General features: G+C 30.8%; 1 protein-coding gene across 1 annotated transcript in view; it reads left to right on the top strand.

The window, feature by feature from the left end:
* Positions 1-16,279, top strand: part of LOC145286252 (uncharacterized) — a 59,569-nt gene that overhangs the window by 17,687 nt on the left and 25,603 nt on the right. The window contains exons 4-6 of the mRNA XM_080135074.1: positions 8,477-8,635; positions 8,752-8,883; positions 10,977-11,048. Of these exons, the coding sequence (XP_079991200.1) occupies positions 8,477-8,635; positions 8,752-8,883; positions 10,977-11,048 (363 nt within the window). The remainder of the gene's footprint in view (positions 1-8,476; positions 8,636-8,751; positions 8,884-10,976; positions 11,049-16,279) is intronic.

Raw genomic sequence — 16,279 nt, 5'->3', positions numbered from 1 at the left:
TTTTATCATTCGTTAAAAAAAAAAAAAAAAAACATCTAGTCAGTAAGTCATTTAATCACCTGCAATCACTGCATCAACTCTCTCGAATTTACTATTATACCATTTTTTTATTTTTTAAGGGATCATCAGTTGTTTACCATGAAACACTGTTTCGGGGATTTAAAAACAAAACAGTATATTACATCATGGCTCCCCAGCAGTGTTGATCAAACACCACCACCCTTAAATCTTAGGAAGAAGACATGTTACAAAAATTTTGTAATCCAATTTCCTATTCTTAATTGCAATTACTAACCTTATCATAGTATAAAAATGAATTTCTTACCTGTGCGATTCATCAATTTCCACATTTAAAATGGATACATTTTTTAATTTATCAGTCTTGTATTTATATGATTTGGATTAATCCATTTAACTACTTATCACCCCCACTATAATTAGTAGTTTGTATATTTACATTCTTATTTATTTAAAATTAGATATATAAAGGTTAAAAATATTTTATTTTTACATATATACATTTTTTTTTTTTTTTTTTTTTTTTTTTATCTATAAAATTTATTATATGTAATTATAAATACATTTTATACATTGCTAATATAGTTTTGGATTTCCTTTATTAATATAGTCTGGTTTATCTTAAACGATTCAAAAGCATCAGGATAACGAACAAATGCTTTATTTAACTGTTTAAATATTTTATTTTTATCTCCACCTTGTTTTATCATCCTTATTACTAAGCTAGAAAATGGTGGTATAAAATCTGTTAATTTTAGAGTAACGCGAGCTATTCTCAAAAACTCTGGCATAATGGTTCCATAAAACACAAAAACAGGGCAGGTGCTATCCTTATGGGGCATACGTACTATTTTAAAGGGGAATGCGTTTCTTTTATCAAATATTTTATAAAGAAAAATCCCATCCTCAATTTTTATATCTAAATCCAGAAATGTAGCCTGTTGTCCTCTATGTTCACAATTCAATTTTAGTTCGTTTGGATATATAAGATGTTTATTTTTTTCGAATTCATCATTATCGTTTATGCATATAAGGTCATCTATAAATCTCCTACACCCATGAAAGTTAAATGTTTTAGATATATCTGTTTTTAATAATGATGACATATATATATACTCGAGTCTATGTAAATACAAATTTGCCCAAAATGGTGCAGGATCCAATCCCATTGGGATACCTATCGTTTGGAGTAATATTTTATTTCCTATTTGAAAATAGCATTCTTTAATAAGATGACTTACAAGCATTTTTAAAATACCTTTAGAAACACTAGTTTTGCTATTTTTATTTTTACACCAGAAAGCTTTAGAGTTTGAAAAGTCTATATATTTACCTTTTCCACCTTCAAAAGCCAAATCTACAGTATCATTTAATTCTTTTATAAGTTTTTCGTGCGGAATTTTAGTATATAGTGTACTAAAATCATAAGTAGCTATAGATTTTGCTTTTATTCTGGAATTTATTTTATCTAATTTTTCTTTCACTGGTTTGGAATTATTTACTACCCAAAATAGATTTATATTACTATAGAATTTACTTTTCAGATGAAAATTATTTATTTGATTTATAATTAATTTAAATATTTTAGATATCGCTTTACTTAGAGGTTTAGTGATGCACGTCTTTGAACCTACAATAAATCTAGCACCAACTGGATTTTTATACATTTTAGGTATCCAATACATACATGGAAGATTTTTGTGTTTATCTTCTAACTTTAATCCTACTTTTTCATTAATAATACTATTATTCAAAATAATGCTATCTAAATTACTATTACTTACTTTATAAGTATCCGAATCGTTTACTATAAGTCCTACTTCTATCAATAAACGTTGTATATAATATTTTTTACATATAAAAGCTATATTGTTTGCCGCTTTATCAATCGGAACTATTACAAACTTTTCTTGAAGTATTTTAAGTTCCTCCCGTATTTTTGAATTTTTTAAAAGAGGATTGGTTTTTCTAGGGTGTTTAAATTGTTTTATATGTTTAACCTTTTTATTTACGCATTCAAGTATACTATTTTCCCATGCATCAAACGTAGACTGTGCTAATTTATATTTCTTTACCATAGACATAATAAAACCTTCTAGTGCTTTAGTTACTTCTTTAACGCATTTAGTGTAATTTAGGCATTTAGGTTCTCTATAATTTGGACCCTTACTAAGTAGTTTTCTTAATTTAGGATTATTTACTATACTTAAATCTCCTGTAATTACATGTTTTATCTCATTATTACAGAAGGGAGAGGAATTACATTCACATTCTGGAATCTTTATATTATTATCTTTTATATTTATATGTTCTACCGTTTTCTTATAATTAAAAATCTTATTGCGTATTGTTGGCCCTAGTTTATATGTAACTATTGGTTTTTGATCTTTTTTCTGGAACTCATTTGGTAGTAATTGTATATTTTTTTGTTTATTAAATATTTTAGGTAAATTTACATCATCAAAACCTTTATTTTCATACAAAACTACACAAACATTTTTAGGTTTCTTTTTTATATCGTTCACTGGTGGCTTATATAATTTAGTGTCAATTATATCTAGAATATATTCATACCATTGAATGAAATAGTCCTTCTTATATATCATATCCGGTTGTAATAATATTTTAGATGCTATTTCCTTCAAAACTTTCTTTTTTGTTTGATTAAGCAATTTTCCTATATAATTGAACGACTCATAAATTTTATTAATAATGATATCTTTAATTTTACTAAAAAAATCCTCGCATGAAATAACTGATTTTCTATTATTTCTATTAACATGAGTTCTATCTCTAATACCGTAGCGAGGCAAAGCTGGATAAAATCTACCTATAATTTCAGAATCTTGTAGGTTATTTTTTTTAACTTTACTATTCAACCCATATGGGTAAATTACTCGCATTTTTTTAATTATATCGTCTTCCTTATCCTGACGCATCCTTAGGATATCGTTATCTACATTACCTAGACTATTATATCCATTACTTTTAAATTTTTCAATTATTTGTACATCCTCATATAAACACATACATACATATATAGGCGCATATGCACATACTTATATAATCAAACACAAATATCAATTACTATTTAAAGACATGTATAAAGTGAGTGAATAAGTAGGGATATGAAGTTAACGATGTAAACATAGATGTAAACATATATACATATATATATGTATATATAGGAAAATGGTGCAGATAGAAGGTTAGGTATAACGAAAATAATAGTAGTATTAATGATGATAATAATAATATCAGTAATAATAATAAAAATAATAATAATAATAATAATAAAAATAATAATGGAGATAAATAAAGTAATAATAACAAGATAATAATGATAAATTAATAATAACAAGATAATAATAACAAGAGAATAATGCATGTGTTAGCTATAAAACGAAAAGATGTAATATACATATTGAAATCAATATAGAACAAGAACAGGTTAATACATACGTAAAAATATATATGTATGAGTAGGTAATTGTGTTACTTAATTATTTTTTGAAGTATTTGTAGAATTTAAGCTGGCCAAGGTCTGTGTTAAGACCTGTCTTATGAGTGTTTAGTCGGATGATCCATTGTATTTCTTTTTGTTTTCGTATTTTTGTTGATGGGAAATTTGAGTCTATTAGGAGGCATCTAATATTGTCTATAGTGTGTCCAGGTAAATTGAAGTGATTTGCTAGTGGGGTGGGGGATTTTTGTATGATTGTCGCCTTATGATTGTTAAGGCGGATTCGAAAACGTGTCAGAGTTTCGCCAATATATCTTCCATTGTTGCAAATGGAGCAGTATATGTAATATATCACATGAGAACTGTCACATGTTAGACGCGTCAGTTTTATGTGAGTGTTACATTCAGGTATATTGAATAGTGGTGTGGTATTTAGGTGTATGCATATAAGACATCGTGGTTTATTGCATCTATAATTGCCATTTTATTGTGTGTCCTGTGTGCGTTTGCAGGTGAATATGGCTGAGAGATTGGGTGGTTGTTTGATCGCATTAATTGGTGGAAGGTGAAATATAGTCTTAATAGTGAAGTTATTTTTTAGGTTGTTGTAAATTTTTTTAGGTGCGTTGTAATTTTATGCATGTGTTGGCCATGGTTGAAAACCATTGGAATGCGTTTGTTAATGTTTTTTGTTTGTACTGGAGAAGATGTGATCTGTCAATTTTATTAGTTTTTTTTATGGCTTGTTTAATATACTTAATGGGATACTTATTATTGATGAATTTTTTCGTAAGCTTTGTGATATGGTGTATGCAGTTTAGGGGGTTGGAGCAAATGCGTTTTATTCGTATGCATGAACTGTAAATGATAGATTTTTTTAGGTTTAATGGATGGTTGCTATAGAAATTGAGGAATGTCTGATTGTCAGTGAGTTTAATATAGAAGGACGTTATGGGATATGATAGTTACGTCTAAGAATGGGATGGAGCTGTATGAGTATTCCATGGTAAATGTTATATTGTTATGTGAATTATTGATGTATTCATGGAAATTCTTTAGGTTGGTTAGTCCATGTGGCCATATGAAAAAAATATCATCAATGTATCGGCAATAATGGGACGGTTTGAGGGGGAAGTTTTCAAGGAGTTTGGTTTCTAGCATATGCATAAAAATGTTGGCATAGCTATGGGCCATTTTAGTGCCCATGGCGGTTCTTTTTATTTGAAGATAATTTTGATTGTTAAATTTAAAATTGTTATGTGTGAGGATGAAGTATATAAGCTTACAAATGTCTTTTATTTTGTCGTTGGGGAAATTATTGTGAAGGAGAAATGTTCTACAGGCTTCTATTCCCTCGTCATGAGGGATGTTAGTGTATAGAGCTGATACGTCTAATGTGACTAAAATAATTTCTTGTGAAAGATTGTCGATTTGTCCAATAGTGTTGAGGAAATGTGTGATGTCCTTAATATAGCAAGGGATGTTGGGTAATAAGGGGGTTAGAATTTTATCTATATATCCAGAGATATATTCTGTTAGGGTGCCAACACCTGATATTATGGGTCTACCAGGGGGTGAGATGTTAAGGGATTTCGCTAGTTTATAAATATTGTCACTCTGACAAAAGAAAAGTTGGGGCAAATCAAATCATAGAAACGTGCCTGCACCTTATTAAGAACCCCCAAATGAGACAGAAATTTGCCAGCCTAAATATGACTAGGGGTAGGCTATAGAAACAAAATTTTTCAAATAAATGCCAAAAGTGGCTTATTACCTTCATTTATATGTAAATAGATGGGAACAAGTGATTTTGTTCAAAACGGGTCAAAATTGGTGGGTCGCTGGCCCCAAACGTGATTTGACCGCGTCGACGCGTGAAAATGGCCCAAATTTCGCCCCCGAACACACTTAATCACTTATTGAAAGCCACAGGGTGCATTTTTTGACTATAAATGCATTTGTATCATTAAATCTAACATTCCCATTAGCTATCCCACAAGTATAGGGTTTTTTAGGGTATCTCAGAGTCCAAAATGGGTCAAAATTACCCCAAAATTAGCCAAAAATGGTCGGAAATCACGGATTTTCCAAAATGCACCTCCCATGGGCCCAAAGACACCTCTACATGGCAGAAACTGTTGGGAAATGTTTGAAGCAGGCACTCTCCTAACTTTTGCACTGTTAATGAGGGGTATAAGTACCTTTAAAAGGGGCTAAATATGGCCGATTTAGCCAAAGAGAGTCAAAAAGTCTCTAAGAATCAAAATAGGTTGTCAAAAAGGGGCTTAATTTGAGTTATAGATGGAAAATTACCAAATAAGGAAATGTTTTCTTTCTGTAACAATGCAATGGCATCTTTAAATAGACACGATAACATTGCATTGCATTAATTGTGAATTTGATTGCTTTCTTTTTCAGTTAGTAAAATGCAATGAACATGGCTGGTATAGCAGGGCAGATTGACAAAGATTATAATTATGACGATTGGACTTATCTTCTGCTTGATTCTCTTCCAACTGAGGCTGAATGTGTTCAAGCTGTGCAACATCATGCTGCCAAATATGGTACCATGACACAGAAAAATCATATTCACCAGTTCTCCTTGCGATTACTACAATTGTGGCAGAAAGCCTTTGGAAGTGATGTTCATTATGTTACAATATCTGGGATAAAACAAACTTGATCGATCGCTAAAAATTTACGACAAAGATGTCTACAAAGCAAAGGGTTCCAGACGTGTGAATATGATTAAATGGAAACGAGAGCACCATGTCCTTCTCAATATACTTTCAAAAGATGTGAATCCTGATGAATTTGATGTACATGAACGAAGATTCTTTGTCGATCAAAAGTCTCTCTCTCGCAAATGGCTCATTGACACTTTCCACGTCGATATGGAACATGAACGGTTTCTGGCAGAGCAAGAACTGCACAATCGTTTGGATTTGGACGATGATCAATTTGAAGTGGAGGATATAAGTGACCAATTGCCAGAGCATGATACCTCAAACAATTTGAACTACTCATTAAACAGATCGGGTACAATCCGTAGCACTGTCCCATGTACCGAGATCGGCACCCAAACACATGTCACTTATATACAGGAGTATATTATACCTGGGATATATATAGGAGATATAATACCTGCATTTTGGGGATTATCCATGATTTTCGTTCATTTTTGGCTAATTTTTGGGTAAATTTGACCCATTTTGGACCCTTAAGATACCTTGAAAAGCCCTATATAGGTGGGATAGCCAGTGAGAATGTTAGATTTAATGATATAGAGCCATTTATGGTCAAAAATTGCACCCTGTGTGGCTTGGGAGGTGCATTTTGGAAAATCCGTGATTTCCGACCATTTTGGGCTAATTTTGGGGTAATTTTGACCCATTTTGGACTCTGAGATACCCTAAAAAGCCCTATACTTGTGGGATAGCCAATGGGAATGTTAGATTTAATGATACAAATGCATTTATAGTCAAAAAATGCACCCTGTGGCTTTCAATAAATGATTAAGTGTGTTCGGGGGCGAAATTTGGGCCATTTTCACGCGTTGACGCGGTCAAATCACGTTTGGGGCCAGCGACCCTCCAATTTTGACCCGTTTTGAAAAAAAATCACTTGTTCCCATCTATTTACATATAAATGAAGGTAATAAGCCACTTTTGGCATTTATTTGAAAAATTTTGTTTCTATAGCCTACCCCTAATATGACAGCAGTACTCTATACGTAGTCTGATAGTAGATTATGCAATGATAATAAAAATGAATGGTTTGGGGTCAGAGCAGGAGTTACTAGACAAGAGATGATCGCCAGTTGGCCTGTCACCTGCCACCCATATCTCTCTCTGTCTTTCTCTCTCTCTCTCTCTCTCTGTATTTCTCTCTCTCTCTCTACCACAACCACACGCTCCAAGTGTCAAATAAACGACATTGTTTTCATAAAACTGACTTGTTATTTATTGATAAACATAACATATATCTGACGAACGTTGGTGTCATCAAAGTACAGAGAAAACAGATTGATAAAAAAATGAATATACACTCGCATGCATAAAAACACACACAAAACATTTTATATATACATTTCAAGACAGACTCGCTCGTTATTTAAAAATGTTTATAGAGATAGAGAGAATCGACTTTATGAGAAACAAAAAGAGCAATGGATCTTACATATGAACTCCAAGAATAAAATCATACAGTATTGATTGAATTGTTAAGCATTGATAAAATGGATTTTATTTATTATTTTATTTATTTTATTTTTTAATTATTTTAATTTAAGAATTACTGACCTCAACTTATATTGATAAATATAACCCAACACTTTCTAAGTCAAGAATACTATTTCTTATTCGATTCACACTGCCATATGCTACGTTCTTGACTATCGAAACTTTCATTCAGTATTTGCTTCAATATAAGGCAAATTGAATCCCCACCCAAAAAAAGAGATTTGTTTTTATATTTGCTTGGGAGTCATCATTTGTCAAGGCCCAAAGGCCACTCGAGGATAAGTGTTAATGAATGTAAGGTGGTAGTGTAGTAATCGTTAATTGTGTTAATTGGGTAGAATTTGTTTATTTATGGGGACGGTTCAACAATTTACATTGGATTTGAAAGCTGCTATGTTGTATTCAATCAGTAAGCAGGCCAGTAGAACAGTGTTCCCCAGGTGGGCAGTTCTGAGAAAGAAGCCTTGATTATGGAATCTGCGTTTAGATTTAGGCGCAGTAAGAGAGTGGGGGAAATTGTATATAGTGGTTATAGGTAGACGAGTATTTTTTTGTGAAAGTTTGGCAAGGGGGTACCATAGATTGAAGTTCAGTTGAGCACTTGCCATGAAAATGACCATAGAGCAGCGACAGGCTTGCAATGAAATATATCTTCAAAAATTAAATTAAACTTGATTGCATTGTATGGCATTTTAATGGCTTATTATTTTTAATAATTCAAATTACCTAATTTTAACTTATTTTTCTTCTTCAGGTAAACAATTTCAGTGTGATCTTTGCAAATGCTCTTATATTTGCAACCCTCTCCTTAAAAAAGTTTCCAAATTGAAGAAATCAAAATCTGTTGGAGCAAGTCCTCGGCACAAGATCGACCCAGTCACAGAGAAAAAACTCACATTATGCAATGCTTGTGGTAAGTGAACCATGATTTGAAACCAAAAAATATTTTTCAATGTAACTAATTGTATTCAAATGCCAAATGTTCTTGGAAAAAAAGGGTGAAAATATTCTTCTTACAATTTCTTCCAGGTTTGTCGTTTGATCGACCACGTAAGACGAAAAAGGTAACCGTGGTGCCAAGTGCCGAAGAAAAGAGTAAATACTTTCAGGAATCGCAGACATTTGCTTCCAATTTAGCTGTTCAAATGGAAGATCCAAATGGTAAGCCCTTCATAACAACTTCACTGATTTTGGAAAGTTTGATATTAGAATTGATACTGGTTTTATTTTGGTTGCTATTTTTTTTTTTTTTTTTTTTTTTTTTTTTTTACACAGTGATCACCACTTATCAAGGCCCGGAAGCCACTCAGGGATAAGGGTTATTGCAAGTACATCACGTTAGTGAGGAGATTTTCATAACATTTGGGCTGATGTAATCTCTGGCTTTTCTTTAGGTGCATCTTTTCAAACATAGAAATCTTTGTTTCTGAATTTTTGAGATGAGGATTGATAATTCATATTATTTGAATTATTTGGACTACTGTTATCATCTTGAGTGCTATTTTCACGTTTCGGTCGATGTAATTTCTGACCTTTTTTAGGTGTAAGTTGCCAAATTTGGGAATCTTTCTGTCGAACTCGGGAATCTGTATGGAATTTCAAACAGAACACTTTATTTAATCCAAGGGGATAACCTGCTCTCATTCCATCAACCATGGATAAAAGTCCTAAGGAATTTGCAATTGTCTTTTGAGTGTTATGAAGATCTGTGGCGTAGTGGATAAAATACTTGATAAAATTCAGTTGTAAGCTACACTTTTCTGGAGGTTGAAGGTTCAATCCTCAGTAAGGGCGATGCTCAAAATACACTTGTGAATTACTTAGGATTTATTTCTACCCAGTCATGGCTGATGGAACGAGAACATGCCACCCTTATAGATTAAATAAAGGGCTCCATGCAGATTTCCAAGTTTGACAGAAAGATTTCTGAGTCTGAAACGTGAAAATAACACATAAAATGAGAACAGCAGTTCGAATAATTCAAATATAAATTAAAAATCTTCATGAGAAACTGAACCATTTGTTTGATCCACAGAAGTAGATTTTTCTTGTTCTATCAGCCATGACCGGGTTTCCTTCAGCAGCCTTGTAACTCTTGTTTCCCTTATTTTGTCCTTTAGTCTCCACATTTCATGAACTATGTTTCTGATAAAGGAGGAAGAATTGCTGTTTTCTGGGTCAGAATAGATTCATTTAATACTTATCGTTAGGTTTTGATTTTTTTTTTTTTAGCTCCTTACATCAAGTGGCTCCATGCCTTGTCAGGAATGATTTTCATAAAAAGATGTGTTAAGTAAATATATTATTAGATGTGTTAAGTAATTATTATATTAGTCTTAGTTATTATGTATACATTTGGTGCAATGGATAAGGGTGTTGATTACAATCAGTTCTAAGTAATAATCTTCTGGATGTTTCTGGTTCAATTCTTACTCCAGGTGATAATAACTAAAAATAATTAATGCTATCAACCAGTTAGGATTACTGTAACCCACTTCCCAGTTCAATCATTATTTCTCTACTTCTTCCTGTATAACCATTTTTTATTTTCTCTTACTTGTGTAAACCAAACATCATGAATAAATATTTGGCGATATAAAAAACACTTGAAGCATAAAACCTTTTTTCACAAATTACTGGATTTGGCATGAAATAATCCCCAAAAGGGTTGATATGCCATAAAACAATGGAACCAAATCATTTTCTCCTGTTATGCATAATTCTTAGAGTGGATTTGACTCATTTTTTTTCTAAATGTTGACTGATGACCAACTTTTCTATTTCTATTAATTTCTATTAATTTGTTGAAGGAGTTCAAGAATAGATCAGTGATCTAATCAAGTTCAAGATCTACCAAACTGTGGCAGGACCTACTGCTTAGTACCACTCCAAGTGCTGGTTATCAACGAGGAAAGCAGAATGAATATAATTGTGTTAAACTTACTCAAGCATGTCCAAAATGTCTATATTTGCTACCATTATGATATTACACCAATCTCAGACGAAATAAGGGAAAATTATCTATGCTGATATTAAAATATACTGTATAACTATTGCAAAATGGGTTACATACTCTATATTAAGATCTTAAGATGGTCGGATTTCATTGTCTGGAACCATTTCTATAAAAAAGAAAAAGTCAGTCCTCATCTCCAAAATTTTGAAATATTTATTTCAGTTTTGAATTAAATGTTTAATGTCAAACATGAACAACTTCTACTTTAATCTTATGTTTTCTCTTTGTTTTCTTGAAGCCGAAAGACTTTGGTGTCCAAAGTTTAAATCTCGACCGTGTGGTTGCCTACAAGAATATTTGTCTGCAAATGGTAAGTGTTTCCATGGAATCACGGATTTCTTCTAATTTTTTTGCACCAAAGACTTAAGTTCATTTTTTAATTAATTACCATTATCTTTAGAAAGGAATTTTCCCAAAATAACAATCCAAGTATAAAATATAATAAAACTAAACAAATAAATATATATATATATATATATATATATATATATATATATATATATATATATATATAGTTAGGCACTCCCCTGCTAGTATATATATATATATATATATATATATATATATATACTAGCCTAACTTTGCGCAGTAGTAAAATACCCTTAAATATGATATTTTAATTTGTCCAGATTTCGTATATATTATTATAGTTGTGATTTCCAAAGTAAAATAAAAAGTATTTGGTTGCTATCAGCTAGAATCAAAACCTTAAGCAAAACTGTAATATTCAAAGCTGGTTATGTTACCACTGTACCCACATGACATGCAAATGAACTAATTAAAAATAAACTAAGATGAATGTACAAAGTGTATAACAATATTTTTCAATTTTGACCCCTTTTTGATTCCTAAAAAAACATTTTAACCAGTTAAGACCCATAAAAGAACGATCCAATCCAATCATTTTAGGCCCCTAGCGCCGCCCTGCATCTTTTAGTTTCAGAAGAAATAAAGTTTGAAAATATGAAGGCAGACATACAGACAGACATAGTGAGTTTTATAAATTAGATTAATAAAGGTGAATTTGCATAGTTTATTCAACCGTTTTAAATCTTAATTTGCCTTAGTTGTGTTGATCCATTACACTTCCGCATTGTATTACTTTCTATAACTTTTTATTTATATACACACTAAACAATGCTTCAAGCAAACTATATTAACCTCTTGAAAATTAGCAAACTTTACTATCATCAAAATTTATTAAATTTTATTTTCATCTATATAAGCATGTGTTTGTTTTGCTATTTCTAGTTAGATTGCACAATAGGAGTATTTTTATGACAGTTTTCTATGCCTTATTACTTCTATGCTGACTTATGACAAATTGAAAGTGAGTCTTTTGCTTGTGACACCATCACTTACAGGGATGATAGATTCTTTTTATCTGGTTTTTGGTTTTTCATTCGAGATTCCTTCTAAATGAATTACATTCACCACAGCTGAAGAACTTAATCTACCCATCTGAGTAATCAGAAGGAGGTTAATAGGTGCTACACCTTGCCCAAGAGTGACCTGGAATCATGCCATGCTGGAGCGTCAGCTCCCTGAAGTATTATACATATACATACCTGCATACATACAGCACCTAGTATTTCCCAAATAATCACCCATCTAGGACTGGCCAGCAAATGTATTATGCATTAAGCTGTTGTTTTTTTCTGCCACTCATGTTCACATGGGTTATACCATTAAATAAACAATTTAGTCCACAAGGCTAGAAATAAACAAAGAAAACCTTAAAGTGGAAAATGAAACATGTAAAGGATTTGAACCTGTGCCTTCGAAAAAAAGGATCACTAAATGGAGATATTGTCTTTGCCTACTTGACTGAAAACCTGAACGGTTAAAGAAAGCTGAAATTTCTCTAATTGTTCTGTTCATTGGTCAAGTGGTCTAATCTATCAACCAATCAAATAGCTACTGTGTCTTATGCACCCAACTTATTTTGGTTCTCTCAGTAGCTTATTGCCTGGCAATGATGTTTTCTCAGCCAGGCTATGGCCAGAACCAAATTATGCACAAAAGAAATGGGAATTTAATCTTTAACAATATAATTGATTGAATAATTATGCTTCCATTTTCTTATCATCAGAAATTTATTAATGCTACTTTACCATAGTGTATCATCTGACCAAATCACATATTTTCGAACAAAGACATTTCAGGGAAAAACATAATTACATCCTTAAGTGTCATGTTGAAATTAGTATAAATGCCAAAAATTACAAAAAGTGGTCCTGTAGATGTGCTAGAGCTGATTTGCAGAAAAAAGGCATGCAGTATATGAAGAAGCAAAATGGCCGACCTGAAAGGTAGTGTCATTAGATTCTGCGCAGAGCAACTTTAATGATAGAATGCAGTTATTTCCCCCTGTTTTCTGATCTTCTAAAGTGTTAATTTACCGTGAAAAATCGCAACTTAAAAAAATTCTGTTCTTACTTATAGTTATTTTTCTCTGAAATGCATTTTTTCAAAGACACACTATAATAAAGTTGCATTATCGTTATATGTGGGGAATTCCTCGATTCTCAACAGGCTTCTGTTTTATATATTCTCCTTACAGATCAATGTATAAATCCTTTATATCCTGTGTTGCCATTCTTGTCAATTCTGTCGTCATTGTTGGGGTGTCTGTTGAATACAATCACTTGGACGCCAGTGATTTTATAAAGGTTTATTTAAAAAGACAATCTCGTGGAAAGGTTGGAAAATAACAAGTATGTATGTCACCAACTGCAACAGTATTAGAAACAGTGTTAGTTTATAGTGACTCATCTTCCCCTCCACCTCCCCTATGAGGGCACTCTGGATTAGTGCAAAATTTTCCATGTTTTGCATTATCTACTATGATGTCACTGCCATTAGTAGGTAATACCTGAAAGTGTTATATTATAGTTTACTAATCTATAAATATAAAAGCGAAAATGTATGTGTGTATGTGTGTTCGCTTTTTCTCTATGTCTACAAAAGGCTTTTTTCAGAAGAAGCGGTCGGTTGCCTAACAACTTTTTAAAACCTTTTATATCACATGTAAATCGTAATATCTCAGAGTTAACAACGGAGCTCACCTGTCTATTCAATTCGCTCGACTTCGGGAAGATAAATATTCAACAGTTTTCGCTTGCCGCATGTAGGTTAGGCCTTTTCCTATAATGTTTCCCCCTACCCTCAACGTCTTGGGGGAAAAAAAAAAGCATTCCCGCACTAAATGAAATGCTACCCCGCAGTCAAAAGTTGACCTCATTAAGTCATTAAAACATGCACCTGCTAATTTAAGTAATTAAATAAATTCAAACGTGTTTCCGTTAGCATCTCGTGGTGGCCCAATGGTTAACGTCGCACGTTTTTTTTTTTCACACTTTAATTTACAACTTTGCCTCAAGGGTTCGAGTTCGAGTTCGATCCTCATACTTACCTATCAAAACATTTTTTTTTATTTTAACCCCTCCCCGGAGTTTTGATTTACCCAAAACCACGCACACCTCCAAACACCCGGGCAACGCCGGGTACCCTCGCTAGTGAGTGTATAAATCCCTTATATCCCGTCTCATTCTTGTCATCGTTGTTGTAATGGAATTCAAGAACAAGAAGGGTGTGTGTGTGTAAACCCTTCGTTCTAACGTTTCTGTACTTATATTTTGCTTTGACCATAGCTGTACTTATAATCTTACCATTCTATATGTATAATTCTACCATTTCTGTATTTTATAATTCTACTATTTCGATATTTTTTATTCTATAATTCTACCATTGTTGTATTTTTTTATTCTATAATTCTACCATTCATGTATTTTTTTTATAATTCTACCATTTCTGTATTTTTTATTTTATAATTCTACCATTCATGTATTTTTTTTTTATAATTCTACCATTTCTGTATTTTTTTTTATAATTCTACCATTTCTGTATTTTTTATTTTATAATTCTACTATTTCGATATTTTTTATTCTATAATTCTATCATTGTTGTATTTTTTATTCTATAATTCTACCATTGATGTATTTTTTATTCTATAATTCTACCATTGATGTATTTTTTTATTCTATAATTCTACCATTGATGTATTTTTTATTCTATAATTCTACCATTGATGTATTTTTTTATTCTATAATTCTACCATTGATGTATTTTTTTATTCTAGAATTCTACCATTGATGTATTTTTTATTCTATAATTCTACCATTGATGTATTTTTTTATTCTATAATTCTACCATTGATGTATTTTTTTATTCTATAATTCTACCATTGATGTATTTTTTATTCTATAATTCTACCATTGATGTATTTTATTCTATAATTCTACCATTGATGTATTTTTTTATTCTATAATTCTACCATTGATGTATTTTTTTATTCTATAATTCTACCATTGATGTATTTTTTTATTCTATAATTCTACCATTGATGTATTTTTTATTCTATAATTCTACCATTGATGTATTTTTTATTCTATAATTCTACCATTGATGTATTTTTTTATTCTATAATTCTACCATTGATGTATTTTTTATTCTATAATTCTACCATTGATGTATTTTTTTATTCTATAATTCTACCATTGATGTATTTTTTATTCTATAATTCTACCATTGATGTATTTTTTTATTCTATAATTCTACCATTGATGTATTTTATTCTATAATTCTACCATTGATGTATTTTTTATTCTATAATTCTACCATTGATGTATTTTTTATTCTATAATTCTACCATTGATGTATTTTTTTATTCTATAATTCTACCATTGATGTATTTTTTTATTCTATAATTCTACCATTGATGTATTTTTTTATTCTATAATTCTACCATTGATGTATTTTTTATTCTATAATTCTACCATTGATGTATTTTTTTATTCTATAATTCTACCATTGATGTATTTTTTTATTCTATAATTCTACCATTGATGTATTTTTTTATTCTATAATTCTACCATTGATGTATTTTTTATTCTATAATTCTACCATTGATGTATTTTTTTATTCTATAATTCTACCATTGATGTATTTTTTTATTCTATAATTCTACCATTGATGTATTTTTTTATTCTATAATTCTACCATTGATGTATTTTTTATTCTATAATTCTACCATTGATGTATTTTTTATTCTATAATTCTACCATTGATGTATTTTTTATTCTATAATTCTACCATTGATGTATTTTTTTATTCTATAATTCTACCATTGATGTATTTTTTTATTCTATAATTCTACCATTGATGTATTTTTTATTCTATAATTCTACCATTGATGTATTTTTTTATTCTATAATTCTACCATTGATGTATTTTTTTATTCTATAATTCTACCATTGATGTATTTTTTTATTCTATAATTCTACCATTGATGTATTTTTTTATTCTATAATTCTACCATTGATGTATTTTTTATTCTATAATTCTACCATTGATGTATTTTTTTATTCTATAATTCTACCATTGATGTATTTTTTTATTCTATAATTCTATCATTGATGTATTTTTTTATTCTATAATTCTACCATTGATGTATTTTTTTATTCTATAATTCTACCATTG

Source organism: Euprymna scolopes, chromosome 10, assembly GCF_053919585.1.
Source record: "Euprymna scolopes isolate OS-2025 chromosome 10, ASM5391958v1, whole genome shotgun sequence".
Classification (NCBI taxonomy): domain Eukaryota; kingdom Metazoa; phylum Mollusca; class Cephalopoda; order Sepiida; family Sepiolidae; genus Euprymna; species Euprymna scolopes.
Note: the sequence above shows the minus strand (reverse complement) of the source record. Positions and strands in the feature narration are given on the sequence as shown.